Source organism: Diospyros lotus, chromosome 6 (assembly GCF_014633365.1).
Source record: "Diospyros lotus cultivar Yz01 chromosome 6, ASM1463336v1, whole genome shotgun sequence".
NCBI classification, from domain to species: Eukaryota; Viridiplantae; Streptophyta; class Magnoliopsida; order Ericales; family Ebenaceae; genus Diospyros; species Diospyros lotus.
Window position 1 is genome coordinate 102,387 of NC_068343.1, and position 18,009 is coordinate 120,395.

At 38.8% G+C, this 18,009-nt stretch overlaps 2 protein-coding genes across 7 annotated transcripts in view; both read left to right on the forward strand.

Moving 5' to 3' along the window:
* LOC127803324 (histone-lysine N-methyltransferase, H3 lysine-9 specific SUVH4) overlaps window positions 1–13,332 on the forward strand; it is a 90,391-nt gene extending 77,059 nt beyond the window's left edge. For 4 of the 6 annotated variants that reach the window (XM_052339452.1, XM_052339454.1, XM_052339455.1 and 1 more), the window contains 2 exons: window positions 3,723–3,953; window positions 11,425–12,130. In XM_052339452.1, the coding sequence (XP_052195412.1) occupies window positions 3,723–3,953; window positions 11,425–11,538 (345 nt within the window). In that variant the 3' untranslated portion in view covers window positions 11,539–12,130. Of the gene's footprint in view, window positions 1–3,722; window positions 3,954–11,424; window positions 12,131–13,122 lie in introns of those variants that run through there. The other 2 variants (XR_008023495.1, XR_008023496.1) reach the window with 2 other exon arrangements.
* A 1,430-nt stretch (window positions 13,333–14,762) lies between these two features.
* LOC127803326 (alpha-mannosidase At3g26720-like) overlaps window positions 14,763–18,009 on the forward strand; it is a 42,041-nt gene continuing 38,794 nt past the window's right edge. The window contains exons 1-10 of the mRNA XM_052339456.1: window positions 14,763–15,346; window positions 15,541–15,624; window positions 15,772–15,860; window positions 16,061–16,235; window positions 16,521–16,640; window positions 16,767–16,850; window positions 16,939–17,010; window positions 17,425–17,538; window positions 17,696–17,796; window positions 17,885–17,978. Coding sequence (XP_052195416.1) covers window positions 15,101–15,346; window positions 15,541–15,624; window positions 15,772–15,860; window positions 16,061–16,235; window positions 16,521–16,640; window positions 16,767–16,850; window positions 16,939–17,010; window positions 17,425–17,538; window positions 17,696–17,796; window positions 17,885–17,978 — 1,179 coding nt within the window. The 5' untranslated portion in view covers window positions 14,763–15,100. The remainder of the gene's footprint in view (window positions 15,347–15,540; window positions 15,625–15,771; window positions 15,861–16,060; window positions 16,236–16,520; window positions 16,641–16,766; window positions 16,851–16,938; window positions 17,011–17,424; window positions 17,539–17,695; window positions 17,797–17,884; window positions 17,979–18,009) is intronic.

Consider the following 18,009-nt stretch of genomic DNA (forward strand, 5'->3'; position numbering starts at 1 on the left):
TTTCACTAAGCTAGACCTTCGATCAAGGTACCACCAGATCTGGATGAACCCTAATGACATACCAAAAACTGCCTTCACCACTCACCAAGGGCATCATGAATTTTTGGTGATGCCTGTTGGCCTCACCAATGCTCCTGCCACATTCCAGGCTCTAATGAACCACATCTTTGAGCCTACCTTTGAAAATTCATACTTGTTTTCTTTGATGATATCCTTGTATATAACCCCTCATTCTATTGACACATTGACCACCTAAGAACTACCCTAGAGGTCCTTAGATTCAATTAGTTGTTTATTAAGAAATCTAAGTGTGCCTTTGCATAGCCACAAGTGGAGTACCTAGGACATGTGATATCCAGTGCAGGGGTGAGCATTGATCCTAAGAAAGTGGCCACTATGATAGCATGGCCAAGACTTACAAATGTGAAGGCCTTGAGAGGATTTTTTGGCTTAACAGGGTACTACGGAAGATTTGTAAAGGATTATGGGGTGATTAGCAAGCCCTTAACTGACCTATTGAAGAAGGATGGGTTCTCTTGGAATGATAAGGCAGAGGAGGCCTTTGGACGACTCAAATAGGCAATGAGTGAAGTGCCCACTCTTGGGCTGCCCGATTTCTCTAAACCATTAACCTTAGAAACTGGTGCAAGTAACACAGGGGGTGGGAGCAGTGCTTACACGGGAGGAGAGGCCACTGGGATTCATTAGCCAAGCCCTAAGTCCTAGACACCAGAGGTTGAGTGTGTACGATAAAGAATTGCTAGCAATTTTAATTGCGGTTGAAAAATGGAGACATTACTTGGAGGGTGGACAATTTATTATTAAGACGGATCATGAAAGCGTAAAATTCCTTTGTTACAATTAGAAGCACTACGATCTCTCAAACACAACCAATTCACAACCACACACTCACCCAAGACCAATCCCAACCACAAAAATATAAATCAAAATTAAAGACAATAATGGAAATAGAGTAAAGAGACAAGCAAACCACACAAAAGGACAAATTTATCTTGGTTCAGATTGCTGTAAGCAATCCTACATTCAACCTCTTTGATCCGAGAGCAATCCACTTTCTCCTTTTGAATTCAATACAAGAATCCTCTTCTCTATCACACGAGTACATCGCCCTATAAGATTACAAAGAACTCTCTTTTCCAAGCCTTTCCTCTCAATTTCACAGCACTAAACTCGTATACAGAATGTGAAATGAATGATGTGACTGCCTTCCTATGCTTTCTATTTATAGACATATAGGCAATAATTACAAGGACTCATTAAAAGAGAACACATTCTCTAATATACTCCTCATAATATACTATATAAGTTAGACTCTCTAACTTAGTTTATTTTAGCTGCTTCCAATCACCCAAGAATTCTCCCAATTCCTTCTAATCTTCCAGTAAGATAATCGATTCAAAACTTTACATCCTCTTACAGCAAAGGTTGCATACTCACCTCCAGAAGAAAGGGATGGCAAAGTTGATGGGATTAGATTATGTCATCCAATATCGAAAGGGAAGGGAGAATAAGATAACAGATGCCCTATCTCGGTGTATAGAAGAAGGAACTATGGAATCCATCACCTCTGTTATTCCTGATTGGCATCAAGACATCATTGCTAGCTATGAGCAAGATGATTGGTCAAAGGGATTATTGGAGCAACTCATCTTAAACCCAGACAGCAGACCTAGGTTTACTTTGAACAATGGGGTGTTGAGATATCAAGGAAGGTTGGTCATTGGGAACAGTGAGGCATTAAAGGAGAAAATATTGGAAACGTTGCATGGATCACTTCTAGGGGGACATTCAAGTATGCAGAATACCTATCACCGAGTTAAACAATTGTTCTACTGGCTAAAATTGAAGAAGTAGGTGGTTGATTATGTGACGAAGTGTGACACTTATAGGAGGTGTAAGCATGAGACAGTAGTAGCTCTTGGGTTACTACAACCCCTCCCCACTCCTACTCAACCTTGGTCTAATATATCCATGGATTTTGTGGAAGGGCTGCCAAAATCCAAGGGGAAGGATTGCATCTTGGTGGTGGTGGATAAATTCACCAGGTTTGCCCATTTCATAGGATTGACTTACCCTTTCACAACCTAAGAGGTATCTCATCTCTTCCTAGACTGGGTGGTACAATGGGGTTCCTCAATCTATAGTCTCAAATAGAGACAAGGTTTTCCCCAACCTTTTCTAGAAGTTGTTGTTCAAGAATTTGGGAGCTAAGTTACATATGTCCTTAGCGTACCACCCTGAGTCAAATGGCCAAATTGAATAGGTGAACCAATGTTTGGAGACCTATTTGAGGTGCCTCTGCTTCTTACAGCCCAAGGGGTGGCATCGATGGTTGTCCCTAGTTCAGTGGTAATATAATTCTTGCCACCTCAACTCCATAAAGATGACCTCTTTCAAGGCCCTATATGGTTACAGACCTCCTCTGCTCCCTACCATTCTAGGAAGTGCCACAGTGGCTATTGTGGATTCCTACCTACAACAGAGGCAGCAAGTGCTAAAGGTGTTAACAGAAAGAATTGGCCAATGCTCAGAATAGAACCAAGCAATTTGCAACTGAAGGAGGAGTGACATGGAGTTTGCAAAAGGGAGCTGAGGTCTATCTTAAGCTCAGGCATGCTCACCTGAAGGCCTTAGCTCAAGGCTAGCATTCCAAACTTAGCCCCAAGTATTTTCGACCTATCCTATTTTAGCAAGGATAGGTAAAGTTGCCTACAAGCTCCAGCTACCCCCAGATTCCCAATCCACTCGGTGTTCCATGTATTTTTACTTAAGAAGTCAGTGGGAGCAAATCCAGTGAGCATAGCTCAGCCCCCCCTACTTCCTAATCCTATTGAGGCCTCTGAACCCGTGGCTATCCTTGATAAAAGGATCATATACCGACAGGGACCCTCTAACATAGGTGTCGGTAAGGTGGTCTAATCTTCACCTAGAGAACAACACTTGGGAATACCTCCCCAACCTGCTCAACCAATTTCCTAAAGTGGATGGATTACTCTAAACTTCTTGAGGACAACAAGTTTCTATAGGGAGGAGGAATTGTCGTGGGATTGTATTTGTAATTAACCAGTTAAATAGGCGGGAACATCAGTTAGGTAGTTAGGCCTATTTTCCAAATTCAAATAATTTGTAATTGATGATCATGTGGGTGCATTGGCGCCTCCCTTGAACCGGATCAGTATAAAAAGCACACTGATACCTGTCCAAAGGCATGTTTTGAGAAGTATCAATACAATTCTCCCACCTTTCTTCTCTCTTCTCTCTCCCTAATTCTCGTTTCCCTCTCATTTCTCTTTGTTCTCCCCCCTTAATTCCCCAATTCTCCTCAATTCAAGAGAGAATTTCCCTTCTGTCAGATTCAACTCTGACATTGTATTGATAAGCAGATAAATTGGATACCTGTTATGAATCAAATGGTCATTTTTCTCACTTATCTTGAAACTGTACTGGATGGAAAAATTGAAATGCAAAATTGCTATGAAGTCTCAACTGTCGATGACTATCACTAGGTCATTGAACTGGCTTCTGGCAGAGAATGCCCCTCGAGGCAGTTGTCTTTTCATTTATGTACTTGTTTGAAGCTTTTTGTTAATTCTTTAGTTTCTGTTCATTCAATATGATGCTGCCTTCCTATTATAAGAGGATTAAACATGGAATTTTCTTACTATATACTAAAATTGTATTAATGGACATTTTCTGAACAGAGACGACTGGGCGATGTTTCTTTACCTACCCCTTTGGATAAAATTGATGATCATAGAACTGACAGTGTGCCGGAGTTCTGCATTGATGCAGGTTCCACTGGGAACATTGCTAGATTCATAAATCATAGTTGCCAGCCTAATCTTTTTGTTCAGTGTATTCTGAGCTCACACTATGATGTCAAGCTAGCTCGGGTAGTCCTATTTGCAGCAGACAACATTTCTCCGCTGAAGGTATCTCTCTCTCTCTCTGAATTTTCCATCCCATGTAGTTGAGTTGATGTTTCTAGAAGTAGCTGACCAATAAGTTTTTCCGATTAACAATATCTTATAAGCACCTATTTTCATGATCGAGAAAAGTATGGTTGTGGTCATAGTTATCAAAATCCTGATCCAATTTGTTAGATTGAGTGGCTCTAATATCAATTTTTCATGGAATTGTTCTACGCTGCTTGCAAGATTGTTTTTTGGTTGGATCTCAGTTGGATTAATGTAAAATTTGGTCCTGATCCTAATTAAGCAACTATTTGCAATAAAAATGTGCCTATACTTGTCAATTTTTAGGTTGTGGGTGTGGCTAAAGAGACCAAGGTGCAAACTAAGAAGGCATACAAAAACTTGGGAATTTCACTTGTCATTCTAGGAAAATTTTAAGGGTAAATTACAACCCACACGCCTGAGGTTTAGTGAAATTACCGGCAGTACCCTGTGTCTTTGGAGCTACTATTGTTGTTGTTTTTGTTTGTTTTGTCTTTGTTTCATGGATCAAAAATATAAACTTCATCCTTTATTCATGATAGTTCTATTTTTGTGCATCTTGTGGGATCTAGGGTTTGGGATTTTTTTGTTGTTGTTGCTTGACTTACAAAACTTACCTTTTGGTAGGACTTTGTGATCTGGATAACCATCCACCAATCTTGGATAGTTTTCTGATTTTGACAGCCATGGTTGTGATGCATTTTTTGGAGATCTGCTCTGTAATCAGGATGTTGAAATCCTTAACATACTGTTGGAATCTTTGAAATAAGTTGAATAAATTGTTTTGAAATCCTTAACTTACTGTTGTTCCAACAAATAGTAATGTATCATTTGATCTAAAGAAATGATTTTGGCCTATATAAACTTGTTAGGGTAAAATAGACAATAAGAGAACTCTAACCTTAAATTATCCATATGAGGTGACACAGTAATAATATTACAAAATATATGTACGGTTGCTCCTTTTGTAACTAGAAAGTCACAGGTTTGAGTTGTGGAAACAACCTCTTTGTAAAGCAAAGTTGACTAGTTGAGGCTACATACAAACATGACCCTCCCCCAACCCTCACTAAAAAAGGAGCCTTGTGCATTGGGAACATCCTTTTATTTCATTATTAGCTTGTGTTTAACTATAGCATCTGTTGGCAATAATAAAGGTTAGTATGAAATTCTGAGGCACCCAGAAAAAAAATAAAAAAATAAATTCTGAAGCAAGAAATGGAATATTATGGAATTATAGAATATATGATTATAAATAGAGATTATTGATGCGCTAAAATCCATTTCGTTGACGCCATTTAGTAGGATAATGGTTTGGTGTTGTATTAAGCAATTCATCTATCAACATAGGTCAAAATACATTATTTAATTAGGAGGATATTATCATCCAATACATTATTCAAATCTGAGGAAACATCAATTAGCATCTAATGTTGTGAATAAAAACACTGAAAATAAGCATTTGTGATTTTGATTCTTGAAATAAATCTAGTTTGAACAAATCACCACTGTTGGATATGTCACATGGTTTATTTACAATGTATTTTGGTTTACGCAAGTCCCACCCACTTTACACCCTTGCCCCAAGGGGCAGGGGCAAGGGTGTAAAGTGGGTGGGACTTGCGTAACAGCAAGCCAGGGTGGAGGGTAGTAGGGGGGAAATAGTTGGTTTGTTTGTAACAAACCAGCATGTGCTGCCAAAGGCAGTTATGCTGAGTAGGATGGGGTTATAAATAAGAGAAAGAGAGTGAGAGAGAGGGGTGGAATTTTGTAGAAGGTTGCTGGAGAGTTGGGGCCTCTCGAACGCCCTATTAGTTTTTTTCTTTTTATTTAGCAAGCTATGTAAAACTCCAATCGGAATTGAGTAATTCAATAGAATTTCAAAGCATTTGTTTGGAATCCCAACATTTTGGTATCAGAGCAATTGTCAATCACCATGGTAAACTTGAGTGAGAGAGTGGGGGACCTGGCGGAGAAGGTCGACACGATGAGGGGAGAGATTCAAACCATAGACCAGAACGTAGCAGAGATGCTCGAACAATTCGTCATCGTGCGAACAAGATGGGATGAACAAGAACGGGAGAGGAAGGCTAAGACCCATGGAGGCGAATGGCCAATAGAGTTTACCCAAGATTCTAACGTGACCCCTAGAGTCGGCATGAACCGAAGAATGGAAGGGGGCATGAGCGCAGGATGGCAACAAGAAGGGAGAGGTCGGCGGCTGGAGATGCCGACCTTTGAAGGAGACAATCCGGACGACTGGATATTCCGAGCAGAGAGGTACTTCACGATCAACCAGCTGTCTGAGGATGAGAAGATCGAGTCCGCTGCGTTGTGCTTCGAGGCAGGGGCCCTCGTTTGGTTTCAGTGGGAGTCTAGGCGTAGGGGAATCCGCAGTTGGGAGGGGCTCAAGCAAGGTATTCTCAACCTATTCCGTCCAACCCAAGAAGGGTCGCTAGAGGAGAGGTTCTTGGCTCTTTGACAAGAAGGGACTATCAAGGATTACAGGCTGATGTTCGAGACTTTGGCCGTGCCAGTGTTGGAAGTCTCTGAGGCATTCTTGGAAGGCCATTTCATTAATGGCCTTAAGCCGGAAATAAGGGTTGAGATCAGGGTACTGCAACCTAGGGGGTTAGATCAGATCATGTCGATGGCTCAATGTATCGAGGATAAAAATGCAGCCATGCTCAGTTGCAATAGGACGTTTGGGCCAATGAGGAGTAATTTCCCTACCCACTCTACAACCAACATTATTCGACCCCCTCCCATACAATCAAGAAGCCCAACTCCTCATTCGAGAGTCGTTAGTCAGGCGAGCAACAAGCTGCCAGTGGCTGGGAGTGGCAGCAATGTCCCTTTTAAACGACTTAGCGAGGCCGAGTGGAAATCCAAAAGCGAGAAGGGTCTATGTTTTCGTTGTGATGAGAAATATTCTATTGGCCACCGATGTAAGAATAGGGAGCTGCAAGTTATGATGATTTATGATGAAGAGATGGAAGAGGAAGGAGTCGAGGCGGAAACAGGGGAAGGGAGGGAAGAAGAAGTGGGGCAAGGCAGCGAGGTCATTGAACTCTCAATGAATTCAGTTGTTGGATTGACAACGCCACAAACAATGAAGCTGCAAGGAGATATTGAAGGGCAGCCAGTTGTAGTACTTATTGATGGAGGGGCGACACATAATTTTATAGCAGCCGAGTTGATGCAGCGGTTGGGGCTACCAAGAACAGAGACGGCCGGGTATGGGGTGATTATGGGGACGAGAATGGCGGTGCAAGGAGCCGGCATTTGCAAGGGGGTGAAATTGCACCTACAAAACCTATAAATTGTGGAGGATTTTTTGCCCTTAGATTGGGTAGCTCGAATGTGATCTTAGGGATGAAGTGGTTAGCCGCAGTTGAGAAAATGAATGTGGATTGGAGAGTTTTAACAATGAAGTTTCGAATGGGGGGTATGGCAGTAACAATGCAGGGAGACCCAAGCTTAAGTAAAACCATGGTGTCTTTAAAGGCCATGATGAAAGCTCTTAAGGGAAGTGGGGAGGGGAAGTTGCTGGAATTGGGAGCCATTACAGCAGAATTTGGAGAAAAACAGTGGGCAATCCCTCGGATGTTGCAAGGAGTGCTGGAAGAGTTTGAAAGGGTATTTTCTAATCCCAAGGGGCTACCACCATGCAGAAAAAAAGACCATGCTATTAACCTGATTCTAGGAACCACACCCGTACATGTGAGACCTTACCGTTACCCTTACATGCAAAAAAATGAGATTGAAAAACTGGTGGGCGAGATGTTGGGGGCTGGGATTGTGCAGCCAAGTTGCAGTCTATTTTCTAGCCCGGTGTTGTTGGTTAAGAAGAAAGATGGAGGGTGGCGGTTTTTTGTAGATTACATGACCTTGAACAAGGTAACCATACTCGACAAATTCCCTATACTGGTGATTGAGGAGTTGTTGGACGAGCTGCACGGAGCTGTGCTTTTCTCCAAGTTGGACCTAAAATCTGGCTACCATCAGATTAGGGTCAAGGCTGAAGATGTTCCCAAAATGTCTTTCCGGACACATGAGAGCCACTACGAGTTCCTAGTTATGCCATTCGGGTTGACAAACACACCCACAACCTTTCACTCACTGATGAATGATATCTTCAGGGAGTATTTAAGGCGATTTGTATTGGGTTTTTTTTATGATATATTGGTATATAGTAGGAGTTTAGAGCAACACACAAAGCACTTACGTTGTGTTTTAAAAGTGTTGGTAGAAAATCAGCTGCTTGCTAACAGGAAAAAGTGCTTGTTCGAGCAGCCGGAGGTTGAATACTTAGGCCATATCATTTCTCAACAAGGTGTGTCAGCTAATCACGCTAAGGTGAAAGCGATGGTAGATTGGCCTACTCCTACAACAATGAAGGAATTGAGATGGTTCTTGGGGCTCACGAGATATTATCGGCGCTTCGTGAAAGACTACGACAAGATGGCAAGACCCTTAACTGAACGATTGAGGAAGAATAATTTTTATTGGGATGTGGCAGCCGAGCAAGCTTTCCAACAGCTTAAGGCGAAGATGATTTCCCTGCCCGTTCTAGCTTTGCCGGATTTTGAAAAACCTTTTGTGGTAGAGGCGAATGCGTCGAGGGAGGGCATGGGGGCTGTTTTAATGTAGGATCACCGACCCATTGCCTATTTCAGTTAAGCTTTCAATTAGTTAGGAAGGACGAAATCAGTTTATGAGCGGGAATTGATGGCCATAGTCTTTGCGGTGCAAAAATGGAGACATTATCTTTTAGGGAGGAAATTTGAGGTTTGGACTGATCAAAAGAGCCTCAAATACTTGATGGAACAGTAGTTGGTGAGCCCCGAGTATCAGAGATGGATGGTGAAACTAATGGGATTTCAATTTGAGATCCATTATAGGCCGGGATTGGAGAATAAGGCCATTGATGGGTTATCACGCATCAACCATATAGCAGCCTTCATGGCTTTGACAGTACCAAAAGTAATCCAACTAGATCAATTGGCCCGAGAAGTAGAAACTTATGACAGGTTGCAGCGAATTATCAAGGATCTGCAAACTGATCCTGCTTCCCAACCCAATTTTCGATGGGTAGGCTACCAACTACTATACAAAGGGAGGTTGTACATATCGAAAGGGTCATCTCTCATTCCATTGATTCTACATGAGGGACATGATGGCAGTCTCGGGGGTCATTTAGGGTTCTTGAAGACTTACAAGCGAGTGGCGACTAGTGTCTATTGGCAAGGGATGAATAAGGACATCCACAAGTATGAGTAATTGTTCTTTTTGCCAACAGAACAAATATTCAGCTTTAACACCTGGGGGATTACTGCAGCCTCTTCCCATCCCTAATCAAGTTTGGGAAGATATTGTTATGGATTTCATTGAGGGGTTACCAAGGTCGGGCAAAATGGATTCAATATTGGTTGTAGTAGACCGACTAAGTAAATATGGGCACTTTATCGAGCTGAAACATCCGTTTATTGCAGGGGAAGTGGCTGGAAATTTTGTTAAGGAAATCGTAAGGTTACATGGGCTCCCAAGGTCTATTGTATCGGATAAGGACAAAATTTTCATGAGCAGATTTTGGGAGGAATTGTTCCGCCTCCAAGGTGCTAAACTAAATCGAAGCACCGCCTATCACCCACAAACCGATGGGCAAATAGAGGTACTGAATCGGACTTTGAAAACATACTTGCGCTGTTTTGCTTCCTCTCAACTGAAATCATGGTCCATGTGCCGCCTTGGGCTGAACTATGGTACAACACCTCCTACCATACAGCTGCAAGGAAGACCTCGTTTCAGGTGGTGTATGGTAGAGAACCTCCAGCCTTGGTGAGGTTTGAAAGAGGTACCACACCTGTGTCAATGGTGGAACGGCAACTGGCTGAACGGGATAAGATTTTGGATGACTTGAAGACTCAATTGTTGAGGGCTTAATCGGTAATGAAGAGATGTGCTGACAGGAAGAGAAGAGAGATAAAATTCAAGGTGGGGGACTTTGTCTATTTGAAATTGAGGCCATATCGTCGGAAATCGCTGGCTAGTTGCTCCAACGAGAAATTAGCTTCTAGATTTTATGGTCCTTTTGAAGTTGAGAAGGAGTTTGGGTCGGTTGCCTACAAATTGACACTGCCCTCCCATTGCAACATCCACCCCGTCTTCCACATGTCCCAATTACGCAAGGCTAGAGGGGCGTTAAGGGCTAGTGTGTAGGTTCCCAGCCAACTGAGTGCAGATTTAGAGCTATTGGTGGAGCCCAAGGCAGATCTGGGGGTTCGATCGGGAACAGGAAGTAATCTACAAGGCAGGGATGTTTTAATTCAATGGAAATGGCTACCCACTTTAGAAGCAACATGGGAATCGTTTGACCTCATTTAGCAACAATTTCCAAATTTCCATTTTAAGGACAAGGTGAAAATGAGGGGGGGGGGGGGGGGGGGGGGTAATGATAGGCCCCCTTTAGAAGCAACATGGGAACCGTTTGACCTCATTCAGCAACAATTTCCAGATTTCCATTTTGAGGATAAGGTGAAAGTGGGGGGGATAATGATAGGCCCTCAGTCCATTGGACCTACCAGAGGCGGCCCAAGGGGCAGGGGCAAGGGTGTAAAGTGGGTGGGACTTGTGTAACAGCAAGTCAGGGTAGAGGGTAGTGAGGGGGAAATAGCTAGTTTGTTTGTAACAAACCAGCATGTGCTGTCGAAGGCAATTGTGCTGAGTAGGATGGGGTATAAATAAGAGAAAGAGAGAGAAAGAGGGGTGGAATTTTGTAGAAGGTTATTGGAGAGTTGGGGCCTCTCAAACGCCCTATTGTTTCTTTCTTTTTACTTAGCAAGCTGTGTAAAACTCCAATCGGAATTGAGTAATTCAATAGAATTTCAGAGCATTTGTTTGGAATCCCAACAGTATTCCACACAGAGATTACATCTATTATTTGTGCTTCATATTGCATATATTTGCTAGTAATTTATGTGTCAATGTTCCTAGTTGTTAAGAGCTCATGATAAGTTGAGTGACTGGTGGTCATATATGGTATGATAACACCGTCTAAGGAAATTTTGATTTTTAGTCATATAAATCCCTATTATACACTTTTGGGTATGGATACAAAACATGTTAAGACTCCTGTTCTAAACTTTTAGCTGTTATGTAAACTATCTCATCTTCTCTGTCCAAGCGAAAAGGCAGTTAGATACCGCTTATCTATTTCAGAAAGCAAAATGAGTAGCTGCACATTAATAAGCATCATGGTTGATTTTAAATTTTTAAATTTATTTTCCTTGAGTAATTATTTGGTTATGTATTGGTACAGGTAGTGAACTATGTGGCATAGTGCTGCAATATCTTGGGAATGCCTTTTTTCTAAATTTGTTACAAAGGAAGATTCTACTGGATAGTCTTACTAATTAAACTACCTTTACCCTTTGATTATGCGTAGGAACTTACATATGATTATGGATATCCCCTTGATAGTGTCATGGGTCCTGATGGCAAGATAAAACAAGTTCCCTGTTATTGTGGAGAAGCAGATTGTCGAAAGCGATTGTTATAGTTTGTGGGGCTGCTCCTTGTGTTTGTTTGTACTGGCTTTTCTCTCAGCAGAGAGTGGTGGGTACCTTTTTGCACCAATTTTTGTGTTATTGGACGTTTACCGAAGTGTGGGTGGCTGTATTTTCATTATTCACAGAACGCAAGTGTTGTAGTTCATGTATCTTGCTAGCCCTGCTCCTGGGGGCATTTTGCGAAAAATTCCGCTGAGGGAAATTTCTCAACTTCAATATTTCAAAGCAATCGCCCATTCTACAACTTTCGAGATCATTCTACCATACTACGCCAAGACTACAACATCACTGATGATCCACACAGGACAAGCCAAGAGGGGCAAATCATAAAGCGTTTGGACACCAATGGCGACTGGTAAGATAGATGGCACACCTAGAACGAAGACATTGCGACCTTAGCTCTTCAAAATTGTCTGACATACGTTCCATCGTATGGTTGACTTCTAAAAGATAATTGATACTGTTGAAAGGAGTAAATACGATACAAAATACTTTATTGCATAAATCTAATGGCAAGGACTTGCAAGAAACGTTTGAGAACTTGACAAAATAATAACGGTGAACAAACAAAAACGTTTATAAATATTGATTAATTTTTATCAACAAATGCTCTACAAGTAGGTCATTTTATTGGAAATTACAGTTATGGTTTGTTTCACTTTTGGAATATCAAATAAGTGGGTTTTCACTTTGTCAATGGTTTTTCATCTTATTAGTTTCCTTTTTTTGTCGGGCTGAAATTTGTTGAGATTGGTAAATATTCAAGACAAATTAGTTTCATCTTATTAGATTTGTATAAATAATCCAAAATTTAGTGGACTTTGAATTTTTTACCTACCTATTTTCTCTGTAAGTAAAGCTGTATATTTGATTATTAGATTGTGGTAAAAGGAGTTAAAAAGTGGAAAGCATTATAAAATCTCAAAGAGATTGTGGGTTATAGTGTATTAAGATTTAGTTAGATGATTTATCTTTTTTTAAACTTATTATTCGTATGGTGTATTTTTATTCCTCGTTAGCCATTAATGTAGTTTTAAATGTACATGTTTGTAATTTTAGTTTTATGATTGGGGTTGAATTTATTTTTATTTATTTTATTCTAGATCAACTGGTATTAAATTGAGACGTGACAAATGATATGACGGATTATTATTCCTAACAAAATTATTGGTTATATCTACTATTAAGTATTTATTTTATTAAATAAATGGGTTGAGCATGTGTATCTTTGTAGGCACTGTTGGCAATTTGTTAGAAAATGCATGTGAATCGATATTTGACAACATTGACCCTGCCTTCAAGAAAAATATACATCAGCATATGGACATGCCCGATTTGAGCTCTTCCCGCACGATACATTTGTTTTTGAACTCGGCACAATGATGACACGATCCTAGTCAAATAACTTATCAATGTGCCTGAACAAGTAAATAACCGAACATGAATTAATGTTTATATTTCATTCAACTACTGCTATTGTCACTCGTACCATTATTGTATAACATGTCCAGGAACTGAAATGCTAACTTTTGATTGCGATGTTTATATTTAATTAAAATGCATGCTTATTCCAGCAGGTAAGGTGAAGCGTCGGTTGCGGAGATTGTACTCGTACTTTTTTTATTTTTCAACATTTCAGTTGCAAAAGAGGAATGAAGCGAAGGAGTTTGTCAATGTTAGTGCTACATTTGTTGTTGTCAGTTAAATTAGAAATTCATATCTTTGGATGAAACCTTATCTTTCCGCTCTTTATAAATAAATTACTTTGATGTAATTTTTTCTTATTTATTTTAATAAATATTATCTAATAAGATAAAAACTAAAGTTTCTATCCGAAGTGAAATGAGAGAAATTTATTTAAAAAGTTCAAAATAAGAAGTCACATGATTTTTTTTAAATAAATTTAACAAATATAATAAAAAAATATTTTTATTTAAGATTTTTTTTTATTTTTTGATTAACAAACGCTATCTTAAAAAGTTAAATTGTTAAATTATCTTAAGGTTATTAATGATGATTTTCAATGAAGGAGTTTAATTTACAACAAATTGGCTTATTGTTTGTTTTGAAAATACAATAATATTGTCATGTTTCGAGTCTATGATGTTTTTGTTATCTTTTGTCAGAATCACGAGAGGACAACGGCCTCCCAATGAGGATATACAATTTGAGAATGTTATGAATAAAAATATAAGCACATTTGTATATAACAACTTTGAATGATAAAAGAAATAAAAAAAATAAAATATAATCTCGAAAAGAGTGTTGTACTTCACATTCAAGAGTATATTCGATACCATGTCCCACACTTCTTGTTTGTGGTCATGGTTGGATTTTGATTTCAACAAGTAACATGACATTGAAACAAAAAGCTCATTTGTGCCATTATTGTCACTAAGGTCTTAAAAGGTCAATCTTGAGCTATTTGTGAAAATCAAAATTTCTTGGAATCTCAGTAAAGATTGTCGATGATAGAGGAAGAGTCTAGGTTGGGTGTCATCCCATTCTCATTTATTACTCATGTTCTATTCATTTTTTTCTATCTTTTCGTCTATTAGACACCATAAAAATTTGCTCATTATTGACAACAAAGAAACTAGTGAGTCAAAAATCTTGTCATGAGCATCTTGAAATTATTTTTTATTTCAGATTAATATTAAATCACTGTGAGACCATTTGGTTCAATTAAAAATGCTCGCTTAAATTAGGATTTCTACATTCCTTCCACTCCATTTCCCAAAATTATAACCTTTTAAAGGAGAGCTGTTAAAGACAATAGTGATTTTATTTTCTCTTAATTTATGATTATATTTTTTAAATTTAGACGTGAGAAAAATTGTAAAGTGTTAAAATATATAGAATTGTAGGAGTCACACACTCTTTCTACCCTAAAGATAGTATTTTGAAAATCAAATTGAAAAAAATAATATTCTAAAAATATATTTTTTAAATATTATATTTTAATTGTGAATAATGCTAGAGCACTGATTAAACACAAATAAATATATTTTATTTTTTGATATGTATATTTATTATACATTATTTTAATATTCGAATAAATTTATTAATTAATAATAAATATATTATATTTTAAATTAATTAATGAATAAAAATTTTAATATAAAAAATAAACCATATCTTAAAATAAAATATATTATTAATGCTTACCATTTTCTCCCGAGCAAAGCTAGACTCCCAGTCTCTATCATTCCACGCGTGGCCCTTTACCCCTCCCTCTGTCAAGACAAGACCCAAAACCTTTGCTTCTCAGTTAACAAAAGCTTTGCTTCTCAATTAAGTGACACTGTGTGCCTCTGTGGGTCTGTGTCTGTGTGTGTGTGAGAGAGAGAGAGAGAGAGGGAGAGGCGATGATTAATAGAAGCATATGAAGATACTTACATAGGGAGGGAGGGAGAGTCGAGAGATACCTTCAGACTTTGAACGCCGCTAGGTTTTCAGACGAGATGTATGCTCGACGATGCATGTGCTTTAATCTTATCTGATCTGATAAGGTCTGATCAACTTTAAATCAATTGGTCAGAACCTGGGGGGATGGAATGTACTAGAGGAGCCTTATCATCCATGGCACAAGTAGTCTTCAAGATAATATTCACAATTATTATTTTGGGGACGATACTCGGCCTTCTCCCAGTGGAATCCAAGTACATAGAGTACAACACATCGCAGGGGATCGTCCCCGGTAAAATCAACGTCCATTTGGTCCCTCACTCTCACGACGACGTTGGATGGTTGAAGACCGTCGACCAGTACTATGTCGGTGCCAATAATTCGATCCGGGTACTCCCAACTCCCATCTTTCTTTCTCGCCGTTCCGGTTTAGGGTACTTTTTTCTGCCTTTTCTATCTGCCAGACGTGTCGTATCATCTTTCATTCCTTGAAATTAAGGGCGATTCGCATAGCTGTGATCATAATCCACTGGAGGATTTATCATCATCGTTGTTGTTGTTTTTCTTTTTTTTGCTTTGAGCAGGGAGCGTGCGTCCAGAACGTCTTGGACTCTGTAATTTCGGCTTTGTTAGATGATAAGAACCGCAGGTTCATTTACGTTGAAATGGTAAACGCTAATTTTCTTCTACTTCGTGTGAAGTTTAACCGCGTATGCATGCATACCCGAATAATTTGACACGTATGTAGAACTAATTTTTTTCGGGCGTAAGTGCATGCTGAATGACTAGTGGTTTCCATTCGCTCATATTTTCAGGCGTTCTTCCAGCGGTGGTGGAGACAACAGAGCGAGGCGCGCAAGATTAAAGTCAGACAACTGGTGGACTCCGGTCAACTTGAATTCATGTAAAATTTTCTTTGGTGCAAAGTTATATATTTACTTTTCATTTATTTCGATTATATATTGTTTTACGCAGCTGAATGATAGAATTCTATTGTATGATTACTTCTTTTCGTTGAGAAGTTATGACATCCAATTGCAGAAGTAGAAAATTCTTTCCACATGAATTATTTTAATTTAATTTTTATATTTCATTTGGATTTAGAAATGGGGGATTTTGTATGCATGATGAGGCAACCCCACATTACATTGACCTAGTCGATCAGACAACTATTGGGCATCAGTTCATCAAAGAAGAATTTGGTCAGAAACCAAGAGTTGGTTGGCAGATTGATCCTTTTGGGCATTCTGCTGTTCAAGCCTACTTGCTTGGCGCAGAGGTATGTATAACATGTAATTTATTGAATCTTATGTTCTCCTGTACATATAAAACATTTTTCTGTAACTTTACGTAACATGAGGACACTTTTGAATGAGGACACTTTTGAATCAAGGATGTACATGGAAACAAAGTGAAAAATTGAAGCCTAGTAATATAAGTCTGCATTTTATAAATTGTTCTAAATTTTTTGAGATTGGGGTATGTCATATGTCAGCTATAGGTCCTACATTTTTCTTTTAAGAAAAAATTAGTAGGACCTATCTAACTTATTTCCCAATTGCAGCTAGGATTTGACTCACTCTTTTTTGCACGGATTGATTACCAAGACAGAGCAAAGAGGAAGAATGAGAAGACACTTGAGGTTGTTTGGCAGGGTTCAAAGTCCCTTGGTTCATCTTCTCAGGTTTGAGCCTTGGAAATATGTGCAAAGCTGCTCTGGGATTTAATGATTTGCCTTGAGAATGAGTATTGCTTTGGCTAGCGTCATAGAAGAAACTATTTTTCTTCTCATCATTATATGTATTTGTAGATATTCACTGGCATATTCCCTAGGCATTATGATCCTCCTGATGGTTTCACCTTTGAAATAAATGATGTGTCCCCTCCTATTCAGGTAAATTAATAAAGAGATCTTCAGTACATTAACCTTTCTAAATGATTATCATTTTCTTTTTCCACTTATGAAAGCTTCCCATTTGAAGGATGATGTTCTCCTCTTTGACTATAATGTTGAAGAGCGGATTAATGATTTTGTAGCTGCTGCAGTGGCACAGGTAAATCTAGAAATTGAACTTTACCTACTTCTTATGTTTCCTCTTCTGCAGAGATATATCTTGTTTTCTTTTTATCAGTATTTTAAACCACTTCAACTTCTTTCCGTGCTTATCTTTGCCCCGTTCAACAACACAATGTTAAAAAGACTGAAGTCAGGTTAGATAAGTGTTTGGATGTATTTGAATACATTGAAAAAAGGATAGCATATTAGAAAATATTTGGATGCATCAACCATATGTTTATCTGGGTATCATGTTTACTAGTACTTATTATTTTCAAATCTTGTCAGTTGCTTGTTTTGTTTTGTTTTTCAATTCAGTGATTCAAGCATAAAGAATATTACTATTTCTGTCCTGATATGTTGTGATTCCATTTCATAGTGATTACATCTGTGCCACATCACTCTTTTGTAGGCTAATGTGACCAGGACAAACCATATAATGTGGCTCATGGGGACTGATTTCCGATATCAATATGCAAATTCATGGTTCAGGCAGATGGATAAGTTTATTCATTATGTCAATTTGGTAACCATTTTATGAGCTTTTCCCTCAATTCAAGTGAATAAGAAAATAGACATTTGTATCACATTTTATTACCAAGTGGTTTCATATACTCTTTATCATATAGATTTATCCTTTTCAAACTCTAGTTCTGAATTGACTTTTATTGGAATGCTGTCAGGATGGACGTGTCAACGCTTTATATTCAACCCCATCCATTTACACTAACTCAAAACATGCAATGAATGAATCATGGCCTCTTAAAACTGGTGATTTTTTTCCGTAAGTCTGATGTGAAACTACACTGCATCTGGTTGATCCTACTTAAATTGTTTTTGACTTTTTCTTACAGATTAGAATGCATTTTTAGATATGCAGATCGGGAAAATGCTTACTGGACAGGTTATTTTACAAGTAGGCCAGCTTTCAAGGGTTATGTCAGAATGATGAGTGGTTACTATTTGGTACAATTTCTAGACTTTTATATGTTAATTG